The 26910-nt window shown below is 42.5% G+C and overlaps 2 protein-coding genes across 29 annotated transcripts in view; both read right to left on the bottom strand.

Annotated features, from left to right (window-relative positions):
- Nucleotides 1-2583: 2583 nt before the first annotated feature.
- LOC135846830 (uncharacterized) lies at nucleotides 2584-3973 on the bottom strand. The gene is made up of 2 exons (XM_065366128.1): nucleotides 3966-3973; nucleotides 2584-3835 (listed from the first exon to the last, which is right to left on the bottom strand). Exons 1-2 carry the CDS (start codon nucleotides 3971-3973, stop codon nucleotides 2584-2586), a joined length of 1260 nt encoding a protein of 419 aa, XP_065222200.1.
- Nucleotides 3595-26910, bottom strand: part of Stacl (Stac-like) — an 84044-nt gene continuing 60728 nt past the window's right edge. For 16 of the 28 annotated variants that reach the window (XM_065366164.1, XM_065366170.1, XM_065366165.1 and 13 more), the window contains 6 exons: nucleotides 26444-26626; nucleotides 16306-16467; nucleotides 12498-12628; nucleotides 12256-12338; nucleotides 8096-8294; nucleotides 3595-4191 (listed from right to left, as the gene is read on the bottom strand). In XM_065366164.1, coding sequence (XP_065222236.1) covers nucleotides 4090-4191; nucleotides 8096-8294; nucleotides 12256-12338; nucleotides 12498-12628; nucleotides 16306-16467; nucleotides 26444-26626 — 860 coding nt within the window. In that variant the 3' untranslated portion in view covers nucleotides 3595-4089. Of the gene's footprint in view, nucleotides 4192-8095; nucleotides 8295-12255; nucleotides 12339-12497; nucleotides 12629-16285; nucleotides 16468-18204; nucleotides 20980-26443; nucleotides 26627-26910 lie in introns of those variants that run through there. The other 12 variants (XM_065366173.1, XM_065366172.1, XM_065366180.1 and 9 more) reach the window with 11 other exon arrangements.

The following is a 26910-nucleotide window of genomic DNA, read 5'->3' as shown; positions in this document are numbered from 1 at the left end:
AACTTTAGTTTTTGTTTTTTGTTTTTTTTTTTTTGATTCAACATTTTAAACTGCGAACAGCTCGCGAAGTTGTTGGGAATTTTGAGTCATAACGTTTGCGTTTTCACAGCATACCTAAATGCGTAAATACTAAATACATAGGTATTAGCTGAGCCAACTCATACGGAGGACGCGCAAGTTGCGATATGATCTACGCAGGTACTCGTACAGTTTTTTACTTTAGATTTTGTTTTGCGTAGAGTAAGAACCTGACGGCACGGGCACGCGGCAGCCGCAAAAACCAGTCACACCAAATTGAACGGAGCCGAGCCTGCAGATGCAGCCTAAGGTATACTCGTATTAAATAGTGGCGGATGGTGACGGCGGCGGCGGCGGCGGCGGCGGCGGCGACGGCGGCGCTATCTGCTTTACTCATTTACTGTACACACAATACTTATGTATGTATTTAAGTACGTTTCTAGGGAGATAATCGGCTACATTACTCGCATCTGCCGCTCACTAATCGCAATCGCTCGGTGGACAAACTAGCGATTCTCTCCCTTAAAAACGTAAAATATCTTATGGACAGTGTATGGAACGAGGGAAATACTCGTAGTGTAATGCGATCTTCAACCATTTTGAGTTACTGGGGAAATAAACCTGAAAATTCGTTGAAAATCACATTACGAGTATCTCATCTCCCTACGTTGCATAATCTACTATTAGCTAAACGACAAACGTATGTACCTAGGTAGTTCGTACATACGAGTAGGTACATAGGTACCTTACCTATTAACGTGTATATACCTACACATTACACATTACACATTACACATTACACATTACATCTTAACACATTACGCATTACAAATTACACACACACCGCGACTGGCACCATTGAACGTAGGTACCTACCCTACACATCGAATCCGAATCGAATATGTTTAGGTACATACGAGTATTAGGAGGTAAGAGTAAGAAAACACTATAAAATACGAGAAATATCAATGTATATTGTATGTACATCGTTTAACGTAGCTATAAGTATAGGTACAGGTACAGGTACGAGTACTCGTATAGGTCATGTATAGGTACCATATACTGTACTATCGCATATCGCAATTATCGCAACCGTAAGAGGGTACTAAGTACCTTACTTAGGTACCTACTAAAATGTACTCGGCGGCGCGGCGGCTGTATTACATTTATGTAGGTAGGTGTAAACATACGTCGCGTCGTCGACGGAACAGCCGATCACCATAATTCGGAATAAAGGTAGGTAGTAGGTAGTAGGTACCTACACGGTACAGGTACGTAACGATTTGGTAACTAAAATTTCGATATAAACTCGGTAAAAGCGCCAATTCAATTCGAAATCGAAACGAACGCGACGCGACGCGACGGAGGCGGACTTACGAGTAGGTACACTCGTATTTGCATTTTGCGCGCGCCAACGCGAACGCGAACGCGAACGCGAACGCGAACGCGAATACGAGAATGTGTTTGAAAAAAGAAAACACATACTTACTTATGTACGAGTATAGGTACGTAGGAAAATAAAAACATAATAAAATAGGTAGGTACAGGTACGTAATACGTAGGTAATACGCGTGTTTTGTGAAATACGAGTAGGTATGGTAAGTATGTATATGTGCTCGTGCTCGTGCTCGTAAATGAACGAACGCTTACGATTTTACGTTTACGTAGTCGTAGCTAAGCGATGAGCGTAAAAAACTAAAAATTAACGATACAGTTTACGCGATCGCGAGCCTACCTACTGCAGCTACTGCAGCTACGTACTCGTATAGTCTGCCACTCTGCCACGGAATCGCTTCGCTTATCACGCTCGCGCCATAAATATATCTACGAGTACAGTGCATATCACTCGTATGTATACGAGCAGTATACCCTAAAATAACCGGTAAGGTTCCAACCGTAGGTGTTGGTACACATACATGCACATGCACACGCACACGCACACGCACGCACGCGGTATCGCATCGTGCTGTCGTAGTCGCTGCCGCTTAGGCATTTTGAAAAAGTGATCTAACGAATAGACAACGACAACAAAAATGAAAACAAATACGAAATATTTTCAAAATACGAAATGCCTACGATAGAAGAAGAAGAAGAAGAAGACCGGGGGGGGGGGGGGGGGGAGGAAGTACTTAGGTGCAGGTAGAGATACGAGTACCTAGATGTAGAAAATGGGAAATACAAATACGAACACGTCAGGGTAGTCGGTGGTCGGTAATCAAGGTGAGACGATATCGAAGAGAAAAATGCCTACGCCGATGCCGGCTAATAGGTAAACTGGGTAGGTACTCGTATTCGTATTCGTAGTCGTAGCTAAAGTAAACAGTGCGAGTTTGACATTGGCGAATTGGCGGCGCGGCGCGGCGCGGCGCGGCGCATAATGCTCCATAGGTAGGTACGAGTACAGGTACCATAATATGTACGTACAGTACGTCTACCGTCTACCGTCTACCGTCTACGTAGGGTCGCGGTCGTAGCTAGTAGGTAAGCATGCGGTACGAGTAGATCACAGCCCTGAGCTCAGATACAAGTAAGTAAGTAGGAGTAGGTATGGGTGATTGGGTAATCTCAAAAATGTCGTATAGTTAGCGGTCTAGAGACGGAGGTGCGTAAGCGGAATTGCGTTTGCGAATTTGTTTTGCTCGTAAGACGATAACCGAGAGGACCGCTGGCGCTACGACTTGCGGCCGTCGCCGCCGCCGCCATCGCGTAAATGTAATTCGATATACGAGCGATGTCTAAAGGTCTGAACGACGACGAGATTGGTATTCTATTGCTGCGAGTACTCGTACTCGTATTGGAAATATGGACGGCGCCGATCGCGGCCGCGCTTCGAAAGTCATTGTCCATCGTATTGGCGTTGGCACTAACAGCATTACCACCACCAGCAGCAGCAGCAGCAGCAGCAGCAGCAGCAGCAGCAGTAGCAGCGGCGGCGGCGGCGTGCGAGTAATTGCAATTCTGTCTTTGCTTGATTTGGATTAAATTGTCGTTGATATACCACAGAACAGTATTACGAGCCGCATTGGTATTGTCACCACCATCACACGCCGCAGGGATATCTCGTGCCATCGGCGGCGGTGGCGGCGGCGGTATCGCTCTATCACAACGAGCGATATTCGCTTGTAAAACATTTTCACAGCTTAGTCGTGGCGTACACAACGACGACTCGTCAATACGCGCACATTCGGAGGGCATCGCCACCGCCGCCGCCACCGCCGCCGACGACCTTGTACAGCAAAATTTGTTCGTTTGTGCCATCTTCGATTTCGGTGGTCTACTACTCGCATTCGCATTCGCGTTGGTTTTCAGTATTGATGCTACAGCTTCCAAATTCAGACGATGGCCATCAACATCACCATCACCATCAGCATCAGCATCAGCATTGGCATCGGAGTCGGCGTGACCGCCATCTTGCGTGTGCACGCGTTTGCGAGATCGAATGGCAGTTGTACTTGTAGCATTGGCGGCGGCGGCGGCGGCGGCTGCGGCTGCGGCGCAATTTTCGCGTGATATTTCAATCGCATTACTGTTCCGCATGGACGTCATCTGCATCTGCATTGTCGACGACGATAAAAACGCGTTAGATTCGGCGCTGGCGATGGTTTCACTTTGAGCGTTGCGCGCAGGTTTGCAGGTCGAATTGCAGGTGATAATATCCTTAACGTAAATCGGATTCTTAAACGTAATAATGAATCGATCTTTTTCGTCGACGAATACCGAGGGTGGAGGCGGGGATGCGGACGCGGAAGCCGAGTCGGCAGTATTTTTACAACATTCGGCACGGCGGCCGCTATAATTATTGGACTTGGGATTGGCCCTACAAAACGTAGTACCATTATTACTCGTCGTATTATTATCACCATCATCGTCATCACGATGACGAATAGCAGCGTTATTGTTATAGTTATTGTTAGAAAATGTGCCGCTGCCGACTACGAGTATGTTACCGATACATCGGGCGGATGAGCAAATATGTTTATCGATGGTGTATCTGCGAAATGATTTTCGTTCGTTTTTCGCCGCGGACGGTTTAACGCTCCTCCAGTAATGTAGCGGGTAGCACGCCTCTTGTCACACTTCTTGTAAAAACTCCAACGGGCAAACGCCTTGCTGGTTATCGCCATTTCGAAACATGATCATACCGTCGATATCTTCTCCAACTTGAATCACAATCTGCAATAGATACACTCTCAGTTAGGTGGCGGTGGCGGTCGCTGCTAATTAAGTACAAATACAAGCGAATGGCGGAAATGCAAAGGGTGCCAAGTGCCAAAAACGGTTTTTTTTTTTTTTTTTTACAGAAGAGCGTAAAAACGAGTTTGGGTAATATGTACGTGGAAAGCGCTATCTCTTTAGTTTTTATTTATAGTACATGGTTAAACATTTCTTCAAATGTGACACAATGATGAACTCGTACATTGCTTTGAAGGTGAGAAAACACGCGAAAAAAAAATGGCACTTAGCACCCTTTGCATTTCCACCATTCAAGTAGGTACCTATGTAGTACAGATAGGCATTACACACGCACGCACACACACACACGCACGCACGCACGCAGTAACCTAAGTTTTGTGCCCATACGTAGTGTTGTTGTAAGGTACTATAGTCCGTTCCAAATAAGAAACGCCAACTGACAACCCGCAACACACGACGAGGCGTGATGTTCGGGGAACTGACGGGGAGGTAAACAACATTACGCAGCAATGAAAAGCAAACCGGTTATCAACTTCGTTGGCTTAGCGTAGTGCTCAACCTTGCTTGTTCATGTGGACCCTATGTTTTGCTCCTTGAAAAAGTTGGCGTTTCTTATTTGGAACAGAGTATATACCTAGTCCAAGTACTTGTACGACCTCCAACACTTGCCCATTGCCTATCCGCAATCGTAATCGCAATCGCACTAGCCGTTGGATGGCGTTGGCGTTGGCGTTCGCAAAGCGTCGTATGTAGGTAAGTTAATAATTCTACGCTACGTAGGTGTATGGTACAACTATAGCTATACTAGGTACATATTAGTGTAGAGCGAGCGATGGTATCTAATTGGTAGGTCGTGGTTCTACAATTAGGTAGGTACCTAAAATTTAGCAGCTCGCTAATGAAATCATCTGACCTGACTATCTCGCGGGTTGGTTGTGGTGCGTGGGGGCGGGGGCGGGGGGAGGGGGGCGGAAAGAGAAGGAATACACTCGGCACTCGACTACCCGCGTCAAGGGCCGATTCCGAATACTTTATTGTATAAGCGGCGAGCAGAATCCTCGACAATGATTCACACGTTGCAAGTTTACTTAATTCGAGTAGGGTAAATGTGCCTAAGTTTGCGCACCTAATTTTCAAACAGTCACTACTTTTTATAAAAAGGAGCTAGAATATTGAAATTTGTACAGAAGGTTCTTCAAACATTTGGCTATGATTTGCCCTAGAAATAAAATTTTTAATTAATTTAGTTTTTGACATTTTGACCAAAAACCAAAAAAAGTCAAATGCGCAAACTTAGGAATATGCCTTCCTAAGATTGCGCATTCACCTTCCCAAGATTGTGCACCAGTGAAAAACATGGAAATTCGTCAATATTGTTTAATTAATGATGAAAGCAAACAAAATGTCTCACATGAATGTGCATTTGAAACTTCTGAGTGAACCACATTGGAAATGCGCTAATATATGGTATTTCCAGCATTACACCCATTTCTCCCTAGCTTTTGACAAGGAGTAAACACGATACACGTATATAAGGTGTCATTTCATTCAAATAAATTGAATTCTTGATGAAAATTTCGAAAATTATCATTATTAGTCTAGAAAAGTAGCAAAAAATAAAAATCGCAATCTTAGGCACAGGGGTGTTTTTTTTTTTAAAATTGAAAAATTGAAACCTAATTAAAGCAGAAAACACTTGAAATATGTGCTTGTTATAATCCCCAGACAATGACGAATCTAAAAATAGCTTATTTAGATTTCTACTGCCATTTCCATAAAAATTGTCACGTGCTGCTTTTATTGGAAAAGTTATAAAAAAATTTGAAAAAAAAAGTTTTTTGCTCGTCAGTTGGCAACACTTGGAGCTACCATCACCAAAAATCGTCAAGTATGGTCATTTTGATTCTTCTTTCAAGTAAAGGCGGTATCAAATGTTGTAACTCACACTGGTTCTGAGAAATCGTTACTGCGCAATCTTAGGAAGCGCGCAAACTTAGGCACATTTACCCTACCTACATTTACTTTTAAAGTACTCGATCATCTCTGATCGAATAAATTTACTAGTATTTATTATTTTTCATCGTGAACTGAAATGGAACGGATAATCCGTCAATTAATTAAAAAATCAAGTTACTTCGGTTACTCGCGGTAGTTGCACTAGCATGCGTGTAAACCTTGCTTATCAACTTGCATCTTCAGATCTGGAGATCTACCTACTGAACAGAATTAGATGAAATTCGAAATATATATACCTACTTTGAAACGATTAAAAGAAAATGTCGGATGCAATTTTCATTTGATCGAGTATTTTTCGCAGAATTTGAAATTGAAAATAAACGAAATTTGAACACTTTTCAGTTTTCAATCATCGATCATTCCAAAACTATTCGAGTAATTAAAAATCCCATCCGACATTTTTTTCTAATTGCTTCGTGTAGTATCTACATACCTACGTGTAGGTATATTTCAAATTTCATCGATTTTCGTCGGATAGATCTCGAGATCTCAACACTCGAAAATCAGGTGGACCGGGTATGCAATCGTGTAACTATGCGCGGAATCGGCCCTTAACGTATGAAAGTGTGGAAAGTTGGAAAGTGATACGTAGGCCTAATTATAGAATGCGCATCGCATCCAGCGCTATAGGCTCATAGGCTGTATAGTGTAGGTATAGGCTATACAGGGTGCCCAGAAATATCGAGTCAGTAGACTCCCGATCGGCCATCACCCGCCCTAATTGGGGCTGAAGGTCTGGCGGATAACGAAAATGGCGGATAATCCGAAATAACGGTGTTTTTTTCAGGGAATTCGTTTCGTTCGGGTGAAATTAAAAAAAAAATTTCCAGCTAAATAGCGAAAAAAACGTGATTTTTTTGAAAAAATTTGAGAAAATGAGCAGAAATGAGAAAAATCTGCGTTGAAACGAGTAAAAACAGCGAAAATATGCAAATATGTACGCATCCGCCCTCAGTAGGTCGGATAACCCGGAGGGAAGGGCAAGGGCAAGGGCGGACGAAAATTGGGTCGGATAATCGAATGGCGGATAATCGGGAGTCTACTTACAAGGGAGGTGCCCCAGGTGACATGCACCGATTTAAATGATTCTCGCACCGTTGGATAGAGGACATCGAACATAGTCTACCACAAAATTTTCAGCTGCTCGAGTTGATATTTCGATTTTTCAGAGCAATTTTTCGATTTTCACACTGCAATTTTGAAAAATTGGCCAAAAATAGTCGGCGGAGGTCGCATACCGAAACCTTCGATATTATTTAGGCATTTCAATACATATGATGATACTAGCCCACTGTGAAACTTTCAGCTGCTCAAGTTAATATTTGACCCTTCCAGGGCGATTTTTCTATTTTCACGTAATTGCTATGTGAAAATCGAAAAATTGCTCTGAAAAATCGAAATATTAACTTTAGCAGTTGAAAATTTTGTGGTACCTAGACTATGTTCGATGTCCTCTATCCAATGGTGCAAGAATCATTAAAATCGGTGCATGTCACCTGGGGCACCTCCCTTGTTAGTACCGTATCCCAAAGAAAGTTTTCTGTCAAATACTTCGGATTGGTTTTGGTCACAGTGAATGATACGAGTACGCGTAACAATGATAGCGCATGATTGGTTGTTGGACTGGAGAGATAACATTCCACCAATCATACGCATCTATTCGACCGTTCACGTTGCCAATGCCAACCTATAGGCCTATTTTTAATGAAAAACTTTCGTTGGGGTACTCGATATTTCTGGGCACCCTGTAGGTATAGGTAGGTTGGTAGGTATACGGGTGTCGGGTACCTATATGTAGGTATGTACGTACGTATAAGTGATGAGGAAAGCGTAGGCGTAAGCGTAAGCGTAAGCGTAGCGTTCGTACTTGATCTCGAAGCAGCGTTATTCCTTCATCTGCGTTATCGGCGGCCGATACTTGTAAATTGTGGGTTACTTGTAAGACTCGTTCGCCGGATTGCAATCTGGTAACGTATTTGGAAGGAAAGAAGCCGACTCGGCCGAGGCATTTACCTTTCCACCAATCGTGATCGGACGTATCGATTACGGTTACTTTATAGCCAGCTCTACGACAACCATCAAACAAATCGCAATAGGTACAGCGCATGACTCTTCTACCACTTACGAGTACCTAATACCTAATACCTAATACCTATACCTACGTCGTTATCTAATACGTATGTCGTATATCATCACTATATCGTACTTGTACCTACTCGTATCTATAGTCTATCTAGTGTGTCTCTGTCTATCCAGTACCTACCTACCTACCTAGTACTACCTACCTACGACTACGAGTATGTCTATTGTCTATGTGTATTGTGTATTGTGTATGTGGCTGCATATGCATATTGCATATTGCATATTGCATATTGCATATACATTACCTATACAATACGAGTACCTATTGTAGGTGAGCCGATACTCGTACTCTACTCCTACTCGTGTATGGAAAGTACCTTATCGCACCTTCCGAGTAATACGAGTAAAATTACGAGTGGGTAGCTGGGTACCTCATCTACATTCTACGAGTATGTACAATCCTACGTCACTTGACAAAAATGAAAATCGATTTTGACATTTTTGCATTTTTGCGTTTTTGCGTTTTTGCGTTTTTGGGGTTTTTACGGGGTGCCATTTATCGGCACGACATGACAGACGCTAACTTCTCGAAACAACCTTTTTTAACGGCAGAAAGAGTTGTCGACCATCGCACGCCAAGCCAACGCCAACAGTCCAACACGCATGCCCGACGCGCGACGAATCGAATGAAATGCATCGACTTGGACGACTTTGGTACCTAAATGAACGACGAATTTATTCGCAAAATTAAGTTTCGAAAATTACGTATTATCTATTAAAAATATCAACGTTATACCTACACCAGACACCTACGCACAAATTTCAACCCTCTAAATCAGTTTGATGAAATTTTGATTTTTTCTTCCCGCTTAATCGGATCAAATTTAATTTTCAAAGATTCTCTAAAAATGCGATTACGAGATGAGGAAATGGCGATGCAACTGCTCGAGCGACTCGCTAACCACTATTCCACTATTCCACTAACCCAGCACCGATATCGCTATTAAGACTGATTTTATGGCATTACTCGTATGACGTAATAACGACCAAAATCGTCATTAAAAACAACGCGACGCGGATCGATCGAAATGTCGAATAATACGTAGGTAAATTTAAAAGAAAATTTATTTTTACATCCGTTCGATGGACAATTGGACAATAAACAAAAACAAGAATAATCGTACTGACAAGTAGGTGCTCGTACGATTACGATTTTTACACGGTAAATGTCGACAGAGTAACGATCCTTAACGTCAACAACTAGGTAAGTAGCTAAGTACCTATTAAACATAAAAATTTCGCGTGTCGCGAATGTTTAAAATATTACGTAGGTACCTACCATAATTTGAATAAAATTTAAAAACCAGTTTACGTAGACGTACCACGTACCACGTACCTACGTTACTCGGGCAACTGAAATTCGAAATTCCCTAAATTTTGCTGGAAACTAATGAAACTATCGAAAATGACGTAATTTCGCGTCTATTCGAGTTGGGGAAGGGGTGTCTAAAATGGAGCGCGCGCATTTCAAAATGTCAGTTTTAAAGCTCAAAATTATACGCACTCGCCTACTTGGAAAAATTATTCATTTTTTTTTCGCGTGTTTGGCCAAAATTTGATTTTTTAAAAATTGATCGGAAATGTAAAAATGAACTCGGGCACCCGAAAGGTTAACTGGCGATTTCAAACGAAACGAGAGGTGAAATTTAATGCTGTCGTTTTAACGAGACCAAAACGGTCGTTACAAATATGGTACTCGTAAAGCGCTGTCGTTCGAAAACGTAATTTCGTCGTGGGATTTTCCTATCGTTCGATGAATTTACCTACTCTTTGTTCGGTACTGTACCTACTCGTATTGCATTTTTGAAAAATTTCGAATCGGCCGGCCGGCCGGCCGGCCGGCAGGCAGGCTGGCTTTCATACGCTTACCGCCCTTCCTTCGTACATACGAGTATACTCGTAGGTATGCATAGGCCATAGGCCTACCAATCATACCATACTACATATCACTATAATTATTACGAGTATCTATCTACACGTAAGCTTAGCTTATACGAGTACACCTATGTATAATTCTATGCCCTTGTTTCAGATATGCATGGGTCGTGTGTCTGTTGCATGGCCTATGCCTATACTCGTACGCCATCGCCATGTCTCCATAGCATATGCAATGCATGTACGTACACAGATACCGCAGGTACTTATATGTAGTGCCATTATGGCATTATACTCGTACTCGTACTCGTACTCGTAAGTAGGTAGGTACCTATTTATGCTAAATGCTGTATCCTAAACCTAAGTGTAGGTAAAGGTATGCACATGCACATGCACATGCATATGCACCGTGCACGTACCTAAAGGCTACCCAACAAGTGGGTGAAGGGTGATTGGGTGATACATACTCGTACTTACAAGGGAACCTCTTGAGGTGTCCGCTTCCGATTTGAACGGGACCGCGATTTTTGGAAACAGCGTGTTCTAAAATCCCCAAATTTAAATTTTCAGCTGCCCGAGTTCATTTTTCGATTTTTGGCGAATTTTTGCATATCCAAAATTGACTATTTTGGTGATTTATGTTTTTTTTTTTTTTTTGTTTTTTTTTAAGTACGTACTTGATAAGTAAAAATGTTCAAAATAAGTCCTAAAACTGATATTAACCCCTCAAATCCAAATTTCGACATTTCCAGCCATTCTGGAGCCTCCAGCGCTATTTTTCAATTTCTCCAGAATTTTGAATTTGCTCCGGCCAGAAGGCGTGAATATGAAGTTGGGCAGCTAAAAATCGAGTTGTGTGTTATCTATACTCGAACTGTTTAACGAATTTATCCACTTTTGAGCCGATTCTGAAGCGAACACCTCGAGAGTGGTTTTTTGACCAGCGTTTTTTCAAAATAAAAAATTCAAAAATCAAAAATTTTCAGTTTGCGGAAAATTTTTTGAAATTTGCGCGAATCGCAGTATTTTGTCACGAACTAAGCCGACGAGGGCGAATTTCGCCATTCCCAGCTATTCTGGAGGTTCCAGCGCGATTTTGCAATTTCTCCAGAATTTTGAATTTGCTCCAGAAGGCGTAAAAATCGAGTTGCGTGTTATACTCGAACTGTTTAACGAATTTATTCGCATTTGAGCCGATTCTGGAGGGGACACCTCAACAGTGGGTTTTTGACCAGCTTTTTTCATAATAAAACTATGTATCCAAAAATTAAAGGGAGGCCCGAGAAACGCTGGAAATGGCAAAATTCGCTCTCGTGTGATTAATTAATGACGAAATACAGCGATTCGCGCATATTTCAAAAATTTTCTCACGAACGAGGAATTTTTGGTTTTCGGATATTTTTATTTTTTAAAAAAAAGCGGTCAAAAAAACACTCTCGAGGTGTCCGCTCCAGAATCGGCTCAAATGTGAATAAATTCGTTAAACAGTTCGAGTATAGATAACACACAACTCGATTTTTAGCTGCCCAACTTCATATTCACGCCTTCTGGCCGGAGCAAATTCAAAATTCTGGAGAAATTGAAAAATAGCGCTGGAGGCTCCAGAATGGCTGGAAATGTCGAAATTTGGATTTGAGGGGTTAATATCAGTTTTAGGACTTATTTTGAACATTTTTACTTATCAAGTACGTACTTAAAAAAAAACAAAAAAAAAAAAAAACATAAATCACCAAAATAGTCAATTTTGGATATGCAAAAATTCGCCAAAAATCGAAAAATGAACTCGGGCAGCTGAAAATTTAAATTTGGGGATTTTAGAACACGCTGTTTCCAAAAATCGCGGTCCCGTTCAAATCGGAAGCGGACACCTCAAGAGGTTCCCTTGTTAGGTAGCCTAACATGTAACATACGTATGATACGACGAGTACCTATTTACATTTACGTAGTAGGTAAGGTATTACTCATAAGGCTAAGGCCCGGGCCCGGGCGCAGCCGCAGGCTCTTACTTACTTCAAGTCCAATTCGTCCGAATGTCTGGCTTTGAAATTGTATAAAACAACGTACAAGTTGGTCGGCAACAGTCTTTGCGGTTTCTGCGTAATACGAGGAAAACACACCATTAGGTAATCGTTAACACTATGCTAACCTAACCGGTACGTTGGCTAGCTACGTAATATACGTAATACGGTAGCCTGTGGCGGCTGTGCCTGCGAGGGCGAGGGCGAGGGCGAGCGCCAGCGCCAGCGACCTACCATCGGTGACGGAATAGGCGAATTACTGGCTGATGAGGGCGACTTCTCATTGTCATCGGGCAGTTCGACGGAACTCATTCGCATTGGCCGCGCCGATAGTAATCTTCTGTTGTGAACCGGACTCGAAGGCGCTGCAAAATATGCGAGCAAACCGCCGCCATTAGAAACGAGTATGTGCTAAGTATTCGCGAATATGTACCTCTATGTTTATAGCCTATACTCGTACGAGCTTCCTAGGTATGTATTATGTACCTAACTTAAAATACATACGATACGAGTGTCGGTCGAGTATACGAAATTGCACTACGCACTACGCCCTACGCCCTACGCCCAACAATTTGGGTAGGTACCTACTTATAAGCCAAGCGCAATGTGCAGGTGTAGGTGTAGGTGTAGCTATAGGTACCATAGGTAATAACGGTATATCTACTGTGTGCATGGCTGGCGTACAACTAGATACGATCGCGATAGGTGGTTCATAAGAGTAGGTACACTGTACAGGTACAATACTACGAGTACGAGTATACGACAACGATAAGCAGTATGCCGATGCCGATGCCGATGCCGATGCCGATGCCGTCATCTACAAGTAGATGGGCAATTGGGCATGGGCATGGGCATGGGCATGGGCATAGCCAGCGTTTGCTATAGCGCAGCGTGAGCGTTAGCGACAGCGACAGCGTTATACGAGTACGACGAGCAGGTATACGATGCGACGCGACGTGTAAGGTGTATCTGTATAGGTATTATGGCCAATTGGTCACTGGCCATTGCCGCCTCAATGGCGTTTTATGTAGGTAGAGGTACTCCTGTACTCGTATTAGATACGCGTAATACGAGTATTACGCGTATGCGGCGTACATAGCTAGAGCTCGGTGCTGGTGTTAGTGTTGGTGTTAATAAAATTGCATACTCGGTTTGCCGTAAATACAGAGCCATACGCGTGCGCTTTGGCTCCGGCTCTGTATTTACGGCAAACCGAGTATGCAAATTTATTAACGCCATAGTCTCGGTCCATTCTGCCGCGCCCCGCACCGCCCCGCCCCGCCACCATTCCTACTAATACGAGTACCTACGTAGCTGGTGTGCTGGTATGTTTAAACGTACTTCTTCGTCTATTCTATCGGATGTTTCCGTTTACGTAGCTAAGTTTTTGACATTTTTTTCCCTTTTATGTCGAGCTGCTCGCTTCGAATGCGGCGTAGCGACGCTACACGATCGCGATAGTCTACTCATTAGCCACTGCCACAATACCCATCGCTATCGCATCCCAAGTTGACACGTGCTGCAAAGAGTGGGCTGCAGCTGCAGGAGGCGAACAGGTGGAAAAAACCATCGAACGTCAAGTATGGTACCAGCACCAGCACCAGCTATTAGATATCTACGAGTACGTATTCGAGAAAACTTGCGAGTATACTCGTAGTGCCTAGCTACCTACGGGCTACGAGTATTTTAATTTTATACGCATCTTTTTTGCTCCGAATGATGTTGAACTAAGTAGGAATAACGTGCCTATGATACCCAGTTTTGTTTTTCTTCAGCATATACCTATAAGGGACCTCGCTCATCCCGTTTCGTAGGTACTCGTACGACCCGACGACGTATGTACGTGGGTACGTAGATGTACGTACTTATCTATGTATTATCAACTAGGTATAATATAGATATACGACTACGAGTATACCTACTCGGAAGTGCTGCTGGGTATACAGGTACAGGTATAGGTATAGGTACTAAATTACTCGAACGTAGGGGCGTTTCTTTCTACGACGGTAGGTGGCAGGTGTACGATAGATTGGGTACTGGGTAGCCTACTACTAGTGCTACTACTACTGCTCTCGTACGAGTATGTGCATACGATTACAAGGGTGCGCAGCGCAAAAACATCGTGAAACCCGAAGAAAGTTTTTTACGTAGGCCTATTAAAAATACTCGTATAGGTTGATCACCTCAGTCCGACAACAAATCGTGTCCCATGTTCTCCTATCATTATCACTCGTACTCGTACTCGTATCATTCGCCGTGATCAACCGAAACATACGTATGTACAAATACGATACCTAGACCTACGAGTATTTTTGCGCACCCTATACGTAGTAGTGTAGCGAGGTACTAGGCCTAATAGGTGTCTGGTGTATACGTATAGGTGGTAGATACGTATACGTATACCTACGCGACTACGAGTATTCTACGAGTGCAAACGGATAAGGTACTAAGGGTTTATACGACTACGACTACGACTACGACTACGAGTACGAGTAGGTGTCGGTGCTCGCATAACAAATACAGTACGTACAGTAGGTACGGTACATAATATGTAGGTATGTGATATAGGTATGTAGTATACCGCGTGCAACAGAACAAAGATGCGTAGGTGTAGGTGTAGATGAAGGTACATAGAAAAGTAGAGAGTGACGTGACAGACAGACAGACAGACAGACAGATGGAGAAAAAAATAAAAGCGATACGATAACGATAGGTAGGTGATGAACTGGATAGGCGTATCGATAGTTTCGATTATACTCGTAGACACTGGACCAGTCGCTGTCCGCTCTGCCCTCTGCGGAGTAAGAAAACCAAATGGCAGCCATCTTGCCAAAAAAACCCCGTGTTGGGGAAATTTCTCCCGCCGCGCCGCGCCGGGTGATCTTGGCTGCACTGTTATCGATTTCTCCAACAAAATAGGATACATACATGCAAAGTACAGCGCAGCCAAGAGCACTCGGCGGGATAAATTTTCCCTACACAAACTTTCTTTATCGTTTCCGTTCCCCTCGGCTGCAGTTGGTTGTCTTATACCGCAGGTCCAGTGTCTATAGTTTCGATGTACCATATCGAATGCTTCCCTTCCCATCATGTCAATACCTAGCTAGGACTAGGTAGTAGGTATAGGTATACCTATTGGCGAACGAAATTTTATCGATACGTCGACTTCCAAAAACACAATCACGCGGCTAGGCCCCGGGGTATTCTCAGAAAACCTAGCCGAATGGTTTGTTTCGTTAGTTTTCTTTCGTCCAGTTTCTCAGCTGATGGAAAAGAATTTTGATTCGCCGCAACTTTACCAGTAACCACCACCCTCGACCCTCGATGCAGAAAAAACTAACAGCTTGCCACGCGCCACGCTCTGATTTTACGAAATCTTCGACAAACAATTTTTAGTCTTTCAACTATACCTACATAATCCCATAATTGTAATAGACACCTAAATGGTTCAAACGTCAGTCGTGACACAATACTTATATGTATAGAGGTATTCCAGGTACCAAAAACCGATCGAGAGGCCACTCGAACCGTTATTTAGTTTTTTACCTGTTCAATTTTTTCGACAAGTCGGTATCGTTTATTTATTTACCTACTTATCCATTCGTTCTTTCATTCATTCATTCGTTCTTTCATTCATTCATTCATTCATTCATTCATTCGTTCGTTCGTTCGTTCGTTCGTTCGTTCGTTCGTTCGTTCGTTCATTTTCTTTAAATTTTGAAATGTCTATTTTGAAAATTGAATAAGGTAAAGTGCTGAAATTTGGCCACCTCAACTTGATGTTGGATTTTTTTTCTTTTTAGATGTAGGTACGTGCTATCGATGGGCAGGTACACAATCGATACACTACTATCCACAGCCACACCTTCTTACTCTTCATCATCAATGAAAAGTGAAGAGAAACAGGCAGACAAAGACATATACACCGTACAGAAAGAAAGAGAGAGAGACAGAGAGAAAGAACGAAAAAAAGAAAGAAAGAAAGAAAGATAGAAAGAAAAATAGAGAAAAGTACGCTTTACTCTTTAACTGCATCGCATACATTGTAGTCGAGAGGAGGACGAATGATTGGAATGCGGTTCGACAGAAGCTGCAGATCCGACTGCGCTACATTTTGGTTGACAAAAATCTGGCGGATCAGACGAGTCTAGCGAAACGCTCTTCATTCGCCAGTTAATCTTGTGTCGTCGCGGAGAATGAGGCGCTGTAAAACAAAAAACAAAAAACAATGCCACAAATACTACGAGTAGGTATAGGTATCTCTAACGGCATGGCAGTAACGCGTCAAGGTCGTAATGTACGAGTATGTAGTGTACACTGTACAATGTACATTGTATGTACATACACCACACGATAACTTTGTACGGTATTTTTCGTACTGCAGGGTGAACAGAAATACTCGTATCGTCAACCGTCAACCGTCAACCCCGCACAAAGTTTCTCATCGCCCAACGGTTAAATAGATACCTCTACATATACCTAGCTACGAGTAATACAAAATGGTTGGTGAAACGTGGAAAGTCATCATCTCAACGTCACGTCACGTCAGTCCAACAACTAATCGTACGCTATCATGTATGTACTTACTCGTATCATTCACTGTGACCAACCGAAATACGTACGTATTGGGCAGAAAAGTTTTTTAGGCGTTGCTGGTAGCACGATATTTCTGTCCACCCTGTACTTACAGTGGAGGTGGGCAGCTAGGTACCTACCTAATTGATAATTACTCTTACGTAACGTAACCTAACGTAAATTACCTAATTACCTATTCGTACTTCGTATTCGTGTACTTACTCGTATATACTCGTAGAACAGCTACAGCCTATAGAAATGATTTTTACCTTTAACGTACAGTACGAGTATACAGTATAGGTCTACATCAAGTATAGGCTATGTATGTACCTTCGAATATTTTTAATAGATATAGACGACCTACGAAAATTGCGCCGCGCCGCGCCGCGCCGCGCCGGATGTCTTTGAGCACGCTGCGGCTGCACCGTCCCGTTGTTATTGCTGTATTTTACAACGCCTAGTGATATATGTATAACTAACTACTCGTATGCTAAAGACGTCTACGCTACGTCACGTCATCGTGATATACTCGTACGTGAGAAATGAAAATCATTTACGTAGTGGCTCTCATATACGTGCGTGTCAGTATAGGTAAATTGCTATCACGAAATCTGACGTTAGCGGCGTAAAAATTTCAAAAAAACTGACGAATTATATCTACCCATTGGCCGAGTACAACGCGATTACCTACTGCGTCGCTTTTTGGAACGATTTTTGAGCCGTGGGGGGGGGGGGGGGTGGGGTGGTGTTCCGAATCGCAGAAAAGCTTTAAAAAAGTCGCAAAAACAACGAGTAGGTACTCGTACGGGTAATGGAACTCGTGCTCGGATATTGCCATCAACACGCGCGCACACACACACACTACCGTACCCTACGTATAAGCGACTGCCTGCCGCGATAAAAGGATGCAATTTTCGCTGTTGCAATTGTCGTTCAAATCGCTCTGCGCGGCGCGGCGCGGCGCAGCGTGGTGGTACCTAATTACCTATCGAGCATCTCATCTCTGCGTACGCGTACGCGTATGCGGTTGTAGCCGTAGGTAGAGGTACTGAACAGTGAACAGAACCGCAGTAATCAGCATTTACCCAACTTAGTTAGGTACACGTATTTGTACGAGTACGAGTACGAGTACGAGTACGAATGAATTAGGTAACTGACGAGTAGGCCTATAATTTACGCTGCTCTACTGCCGCAAACGTAACTGCGTAAGCGACTAAATAGACTAACCAAAGAAAAATGAAAAAAGCCTAATAGGTACGAGTAAAAATGCAGGAAAACAAATATAGGTACATACGATACATACGGTACAGTACGGTACACGGTACACGGTACGTACATAACAAACAAAAAACAAGAAACAAAAAAGAAAAGAAAAGAAAAACCAAACGTTTAATAACGCGAAACGAATAAATACATACAAGAATAATGTAGGTAGATAGTACACATACGTGAGACAATGGTTGTGCTTTCGCTATCGTTTCATAAACAGGTACCCTAATAAATTATTTTTATACGCCATACGTAAAATACAAAATGTAAAATGTTGCCGAAATAGAGTAAGAAGACGCGCAAACTAAAAAACTATAAAAAAAAAAAAAGAAAGAAAGAAAAAAGAAAAGAAAAGAAGAAGACAAATAATAATAACAACAACAAGAATAGGCCTTATGAAAATTAAATTACAACAACAACAACAACCACAACATTGATCTGAGTAAAACTAGCTACACAAATATTGGTACATACTTACGTACATTAATATACTTATACCTAGGTATGTACGTTTGTACATACGTAAATACTTTTACGAGTACATTTGACAAAAACATCTAGTCTACCAACTACCAAGCTAAGTACCTAATGGAATACGGAGGTACGAAAAAGTAACTAAACTAAGTATAAGTACCTACCTACTGTGCAGGTACACATACAAGTACATACATATCTCTACCTACCTAAATAGGTGTACGGTAATTTTAATACGAGGCTACGTTTACGTTTACGTTTACGTAACTACCTTCAGACCTGTGACCTTTACTTACGCATGGCCGCGAATATCGTATACTGGTGGTATGTAGTTGAATAAGCGAGAGATACGCCAGGACGCCAGGACCTTAGAGGACCACGATATGAATTTAAATACAAAGTAGGTAGTCGCAAATGAATGAAAATCTCGAACGAACGCGCAAAAAGTGCAACATGCTTTATATCGCGTACGTATGGTATGGTAGGTCTAGGTATACAAGGTAGTAGGTAGGTAGAGGTACACCGCGATACAGTTTGGCCAATTGGCCATGCCTGCAGATTAACGCGTGTGCGGCGCGGTGTGTGACCAGTGACCAGTGACCACTAACCAACGCGACGCGGACGCTTTTTGGCTAATTTGCTATCCTGCAGGCGAGCTAGGTATAGTACGAGTAGGTACAATATACGTATGTACGAGTACATAGACATATACTCGTAGGTAACAACGACATTTCAACCGCAACGCAACCGCAACCGCAATCGCGACGAGTTGGTCCACATACGAATAGCTACTCGTACGTATCATAATGCGCACGTCACGCTTCACGCTTCACGCTTCACGCCTGACGCTAGAACGCTACACTACAAATAGTTAGGTAGGTACTCGTACTTATCTATGCACTATGTAGTCCAGTAAGAGCAACATACTCGTATTTGTAGGTACCTCGTACCTCCCTAAGATACCATTACCTATGGCTATCGCTATACTTTTAGACAGAATTACTCGTAACTCGTAACTGTCAAGTGTGAAGGCAGACACGACAGCCCAGTTGGCGAGTTGGCACCTAGCACTTGGCGGCTAATGCCGATGCTAATAAGCACATATCCACGCCCGCTATGCACTCGTACTCGTACCTGTCCACGATATGGTACCTACTACCTGCTAACTAAGTGAGTGTGTGTGTGTGTGTGTGTGTGTGTGTGTGTTTTGTTTTTCAAATGTTCTTCGAATCTCTTTTTTCAACACTTTTCAAATTCCAAACGCAAACTATCAAAACCTCACACAAGTCTTTTCAAAAGTAACTAGTAACTACATATGTACCCTAGCAGATTCTACGTAGGCACCTAATTATTCGAAATTTGTCGAAATCCTCGTAAAAAAAACAAAAACAAAAAACGAACAACCAATTTTACATTTATACACCTACCTACTGTACAAATACATTCTCGCGAGTATTAGAAAGGTACAAGTACTTACATAGTACATACGTAGATAGTACATGCGAGTGGTAAGCAAGGTAGGTAGGTACCTACATACAAATATAAGATAATGTAGACGAAAGGCGACTGTTTGGCTCTCTGGCCTTTGGGTATGTACATTGTACACCTACAGGCTACACATACATTATGTATTATGTAGTACGAGTATAGATGGCCGGCCTGCCGGCTGCTGGCTGCCGGTGGAGTAGCGCAGCGGCTACTACCTACCTACCTACCTATACTTACGAGTATGTGTGGTGCAGTAGACCAACTAGCGCGAGTGATGCGACGATATACTCGTACCTACCGCAATTTGCAATTTTGAATTTATACCTAAGTACGAATAGGTAGGTATTATGACGTGACACTGGCCGATCACGTAGATAGTGAATACTGAATAGTGATACGCTGATACGTGTACGACGTACGTATCACTCGGATCGCAACAACGCAGTTCTCAGTTTTTATACCGCTTCTCTCTCGCTCACTCTTTCTCTCTTTGGTAACGTACCATACAATGTATGCTGTACTCGTATAAGTAGGCATACGTTTCGACTTTCGAGTTTGTGTCGATTGTCAAAAAGAAGAATTTTGCAACACGACGACGCGACGCGACGCGACGTGACGCGTCATTAAAAGCCAGTGGGGTGGGGGAGGGGGGGGGGGGGGGTGGGCGCCGCGCCGTATTACGCACGATTCGCCAGAAGCCAGATTCACGAATGTTTTTTAAACAAACCGCTGAAAGCACCGCCACCTCCACCTGAGCCTGAGCCTCCGCCTCCGCCTCCGCCTCCGGAGCTGGAGCTAATTTTGTTCGGTTGCTTGGAAGGAACGTGAACGTCACCATTTTCGGGCAGTACACGAGATAACATTAGCGGCTGACCAAATGGTCTGGTGCCGGCGGCATACGGTATAGTTTCTGAAATACGAGCACTAGCGATACAATCATCCGCAAATACTAATTACTAATATACGAGTACCTACGTCTACTCTACATACCTACGTAAAAGCTATACAAGCTGAGCTACACTACGCTAAGCTACGCTAAACTACCAATTACTTTACGCATGCACATACGAGTATAATGTATGTAACCTACGTACTTACTTACGAGTATAATATGTATATGTTATGGACCAAGTCCGAAATTGTACAATTCGCAGATGATATTATCGGACTTTGCACAACACAATCTGTACCAAGTCGAACACTTTGTCCGGACTCCGGACCCTCCGGGCATCGTACAAACCAAGCCCGATGAAAAAGGAATATTCACGCTTGGTCCGGCTGTACCATCTGCGAATTATACAATTTCGGACTTGGTCCATAACATATACATATAAGTAAGTACGTAGGTAGGTAGGTAGGTAGAGGTACGTGCGATGCTACCACTACGCTACGTTACCGTTACCGTTACGTTACGTTACGTTACGTTACCGGTTACACCATAAGCTACGCAACGTCACATGAATTACCAAATTACAACTTACGAGGATGCGGATGCACTTAATTGTAAGCTATAACTACCGCGACTGTCGTCCAATAAATAGCAAAGTGTATCCACGATTTAACGCTGACGCATGCCGCGTGCCGCGTGTCACGTGCCACGTGCCGGTACCCTACACTAGTCAGTAGGATACTTACTAGGTAGCGTGCGCAAAAATATCGAGTATCCTTAAGGAAAATGCTTTTGTTCGCAATATCTCCCATCATCAACCAATCGTGTGTGTTACAATGTAGGTGTAGGTACACCTAGGTTGCAGGTGGCGGCGATGAGTTCGGGGTGGTGGGGTGGGTGGGTGGGTGGTGGTGCTCGATATTTCTGCTCTCGCTGTACAACATTTATCTCCAACACGAGTAGGTAAGTAATATCGAGCATAGCTGGCCACAATTTTCGTGCAAAAAACATCAGCGCTCGTATCGAAATATACACATACACCTATCGTAGGTACTTGTGCATTGATTTAATCGACAGCTATGCTCGATATTATACGGGAGAGGGTACAAATATGGACCCCCTCTAGCTTTTTGGCTTTAAAGGGTTGAAAAAATTATCAAAAAAATTTTTCGAATATATACCATTCGAAAGGCCAAAGACTAGTATGTATATTGTGTAAAAAAAAAATTGTTGAAAACTCACGGAGAAATTTGAAATTTAGAAAAGTGACATAAAGTGATACAAATACGGACCCCCTCAAAAAATGGATAAATATTTCAGAAAATCGTACAATAGTATATTACTATACAAGAGTCGAGATATTTGTCATAATTAATGCGATGAAACAAACCGATTTACGTACATAATTAACAAAATACTCGATCGCTTTTCTCCTTACCTAGGGAAGGAGAAAAGCAACCAGGGGAGAAGAAAGTACCGTTGCTTTTTTCCTTCCCTCGGGTGTTTTTTTTTTCACCAATCGTGGCGGGTTAAAACGTAAACAAGTTGGGAAAAAATACATACATTCGACTGTATTGGTATGTTTTTTTCAATGCTAGTTTGAGCTCGTTGTAATTCTAGCGTTTCTCAACATTTATCGAGTGTGTTATTATACGGACGTTTCATCGCATGTATTATGAAAAATTTTATTTAAAGATGTTTTTCGATGCTTCGGATTTGTCTTCTTTTCTCTGCAGGTATTCTAAAAACCATCGAATCAACATTGGATGAAAAAAATTTAGGGGTTTGTATTTATACCCATGCAAAAAATTGGCTAAGTTTGTGAAAATTGAAAAAATCATGGTCCCATTTTCGACAATTTGGACTTGTCTTCTTTGTTAATAACACTTTTCTCGACATTCTAACAAATATTGAATCAAAATTAGGTAAAAAAATGTAGGGGTCCGTATTTATACCCGTGCAAAAAATCGGCTCAGTTTATGAAAAATGAAAAAAATTATGAAAATCAGTTAAAGTAAAGACAAATATGAAAGTATATTTTTTGAAAGTACACATTGTAAGCTACTTACTTCGCTAATCATTTTTTTTCCAAACTTTATTCGAAGTTGATGAATTACCGAATGAAAAACTTGTAAAATTTTCCATTAGCAAGAAAATAATGCGCAAAAAAAAACAATTGCCGATGAGAGACTCCCAAGTTTGCATGGATCCGAAATAAGTAGGTACTTGGATCATCGATACTACACTACTAGTATAATTTTTAGTACCCAGCATGACCGTAGCGCTAGTAGTTGTGCACTAAACCATGGGGGGGGGGGGGGGCGGGTCCATAATTGTACCTTCTCCTCTACTAACTTATCTTATTCGGCATCGGCTGTATTAAGACAATATTAACGGCAACTCTGCTGAAATGTGACGCTGGCGTGGCAACGCATCGGTATGTTTGAAATATGCGCTAGTCTAGTACGAGTAGGTACATTGTTTAACTAGAAAAATGATGAGATTTTCGACAAATTTCGAGGTTTATTTGAAAATCGTTTATTTCACCAGTTAATGAATGTAATTGTACGAGAGAGTGATGGACGATAGTGAATAATACGCGTTTTAGTATTTTCCCTTATGTAGTTAGCTTATTAGCGTCGTGTGCGAACGGCAAAGTGCAAAGCGGGTAGATACAGATATCCGTGGGTACCTCTGTGCCTATACGCGAGTATAGTAAGCGCTACGCAGGCGTCATGTCAACTACATATACGAGTAAGCTCGAAGCTGTAAAAGCGCAAACACTACCAAGATAGGAGGCAGAGGCCATTGTGAATGTCAAGTACATACATACAAATAAAAGCAGTTAGCAGAGCAACCATCAGACGTGCTGGGAACTGGGAAGGCTACGAACTCATACATGATATCCATACCCATAGTCATGACCTTAGCCTCAAACCAAGTACGCGCAGGTACATAATTATACATACGTAGGCTATACAGTCGGACATCGCCAAGTGGAAGCCCGAGGGAAACAGATTTTTTTCCACTTATATAGGTTTTCCATTAAAGTAGGTTTCAGTTATATGTATACAGGTTCAACAAATTGGAATTCCAGTAATAGAGGTTTTATTTGTTTCGAGTAGCAGAACCTCTGTAACTGAAATGTTACTTTCGTTTTACCTCTATTAGTGAAATTCCTTTCCTTCTTACCTCTTCAACTGAAGCATTTACTCGTATCATAACAGCACCTTTAGAGATAAGAAGGAAAGGAATTTCACTAATAGAGGTAAAACGAAAGTAACATTCAGTTACAGAGGTTCTGCTACTGCAGTCAAAATTCCACCGAGGTAAGAAGGAAAAGAATTTCACTTATAGAGGCAAAACGAAAGTAACATTTCAGTTGCAGAGGTTCTGCTTCTCAAAACCAAATTCCACTTATGTATTAGGTCCTGTTTCCATTTATAAAGGTTATTTTAACATAGGTTTAGATAGGGAAGTTCTAGGGAAACGAATTTTATTCCACATTATCGTATAGAGGTTTTCCACTTACATGAGTTCCACGTGGCCAGGTTCGACTGTATGTACTCGTACGTAGTAGGTATGTGGACAGTTAACTGGACACCCACACCACACCAATGGACATGGCCAGGGATGCGAGAATGCGACGATACTGTATTGAAACAATACGAGTATACCTATCGGTACTTTTGTTTGTTTTTTTAGTTTACGTATGTCTCGCTTAAAAATGCCTGAAATACCAAACTTTCGCGAAAAAAAGTCAAAAATACGTATAAAAAATTTTAAAAGCACGCTATTAAGTGTTGGGATTTACAAGTATACCGTACACATCTACATATTGTTCATAAATGGGTGTAATGAAATGAAATGAAATTATATGTATTATTGGGTGCTTATCGTCGCATCCTCACACTGTCACACATGGCACAAATACTTGGTTGCGGTTGGTTTCACCAGTTAGGCAGTTACACTCGCGGGTCAGTCCAGCTCCAGAGCTACAGAAACGCGCCACTAGTGCGCCTCGTCGCACCTCACCGCACCTCAGCTATTTATAATATTGTGGTGTCTCCGATGGGTATGCTCATATGCTGTACGATGTTGGAGCTGCAGGCGGGTACGACGAGTAGTACTGTACCTACGAGTAGATAGACTGACCGACTGGAAGTATGAACAGAAATAGCGCGTCAGCCAGCCAACCAACCACGCTGAACTGTTGACGCTGATACGACACTCGACGCCACTTATCACCAACTCAACTCAAGCCTCAAGATACCATCGCCTCATCTACAAGCGTTTCAGCTCTAGCAAGTACCTGGACGTGTGTACGTGTACAATCTGGATACGTGCCTCTGCAACACCACATATGTATGTACGTACCTACGTATATGCCGTACCTGTGCTGTACAGTATGGTACCTCTATCTACACTACACTACACTACACCACACCACACCACACCACACCTCGTGCAAAAAAGTAGGAAGGTAGGTTGGTAGGTAGGTAGGTGGGTGGGTGGGTGGGTGGGTGGGTAGGTACGTAAACGTATAGCGAAACTACGCGATGGCCTAGGCGCATGTGACATGACATGACACAACAGTCAACACAACGGATTGGAAATGCATGCACACTGCACAGCCTATGTACGTCTGCGTATATACATATATATAGTACATAGAACCCCTTTGGTATACTGATGAAAGTACGCTTACACTACACGTACCTTCCCCGGCACTACTATATCATTATTTTACCTATAAGTAGGCGGGTACATATGTGTATTTATGTACCTACGTATCATATGTACTTGTATGTACATAAGAGCATGCACAAAAATACCGGTGACCATAAAGCAGCCTAGAAAAAAACTTTCTGCCAAAGTCAAATAGAGAGTCAAATACATATGTATACATTGTACTGTATTTCAGTTGGGCACAGGGCACGCTGCTGCACAGAGATCGGATCGGGGCGATGGACATTCCACTGAAATCATATACCTACTATTGTCGCCTGCAACCTAAGCAACCTAGGCCCGTATGTTTTCAATACGAATTTTGTTTGGGTGCTGGATACATATTTCGCAGTAGGCCTACACCGTATCACTAATTCAAATATCAAGTAAGTATTTCGTAAGTAGGTCTAGGTCTAGAGGTCTATATAGGTATAGGTACATATAGGTATATACACTAAGCTACTGCTACGAGTATACAGCTGTAGGCATTGGCTCTCAAAGTAATATACTTACAGCATCGAGCAATTCGAGCATAGAGCATAATAATACGAATGTACGTAGGTTGTGGTGGTGGTCGTGGTGGTGATGGTGGTGGTACATATAGGTAAACGCATGCAAATACATAGATAATAAGTAAGTACCTAACCAGCCACCTCGATGGTAAAAACAAAAACTGCACAAGAAGAAGAAGAAGAAGAAGAAGAAGAAGAACACAACTTTAGGAAAAGAATGAAAAAAGAAAAAAAACGGTCCATACTTTCGGGCAAGGAGGTAGATCTGCCTTGAGACCTGCCTCCGCCGAAAACGGTAAAACTGCGAACGCCACCAAACAATCGTCTCTTGCGAGTGGTTTCTGTAGCTGCCATTGGCTGACGATGAACAATCACATTACTGCCGCCGCCGCCACCGCCACTCATATTCCTATTCGTCCAACCGTAATCTGTTTTCAATAACAGACGTGAATAAATTTTCATTTCGCGAAATGCAACATCAACACGAGGGCGAGGGCGAGGGCCTGCCTAAAAACCTACGCTTCGCGCATAGCGCACCATTGCCAGACACCTACTCGTCGTCGTCGTCGTCGTCGTCGTCGTCGTCATCTGTCTGATAGGAGAGTGCATACTGCATAGGTAGAGGTGGAAGAACGCCGGTACTTAGTACTTACCTATTCGTATTTACGAGCAAGTATCCGCGTTGATTTGTACGCGGTACGATGATGTATGT

This window comes from Planococcus citri, chromosome 5 (assembly GCF_950023065.1).
Source record: "Planococcus citri chromosome 5, ihPlaCitr1.1, whole genome shotgun sequence".
Taxonomy (NCBI): domain Eukaryota; kingdom Metazoa; phylum Arthropoda; class Insecta; order Hemiptera; family Pseudococcidae; genus Planococcus; species Planococcus citri.
Note: the sequence above shows the minus strand (reverse complement) of the source record. Positions and strands in the feature narration are given on the sequence as shown.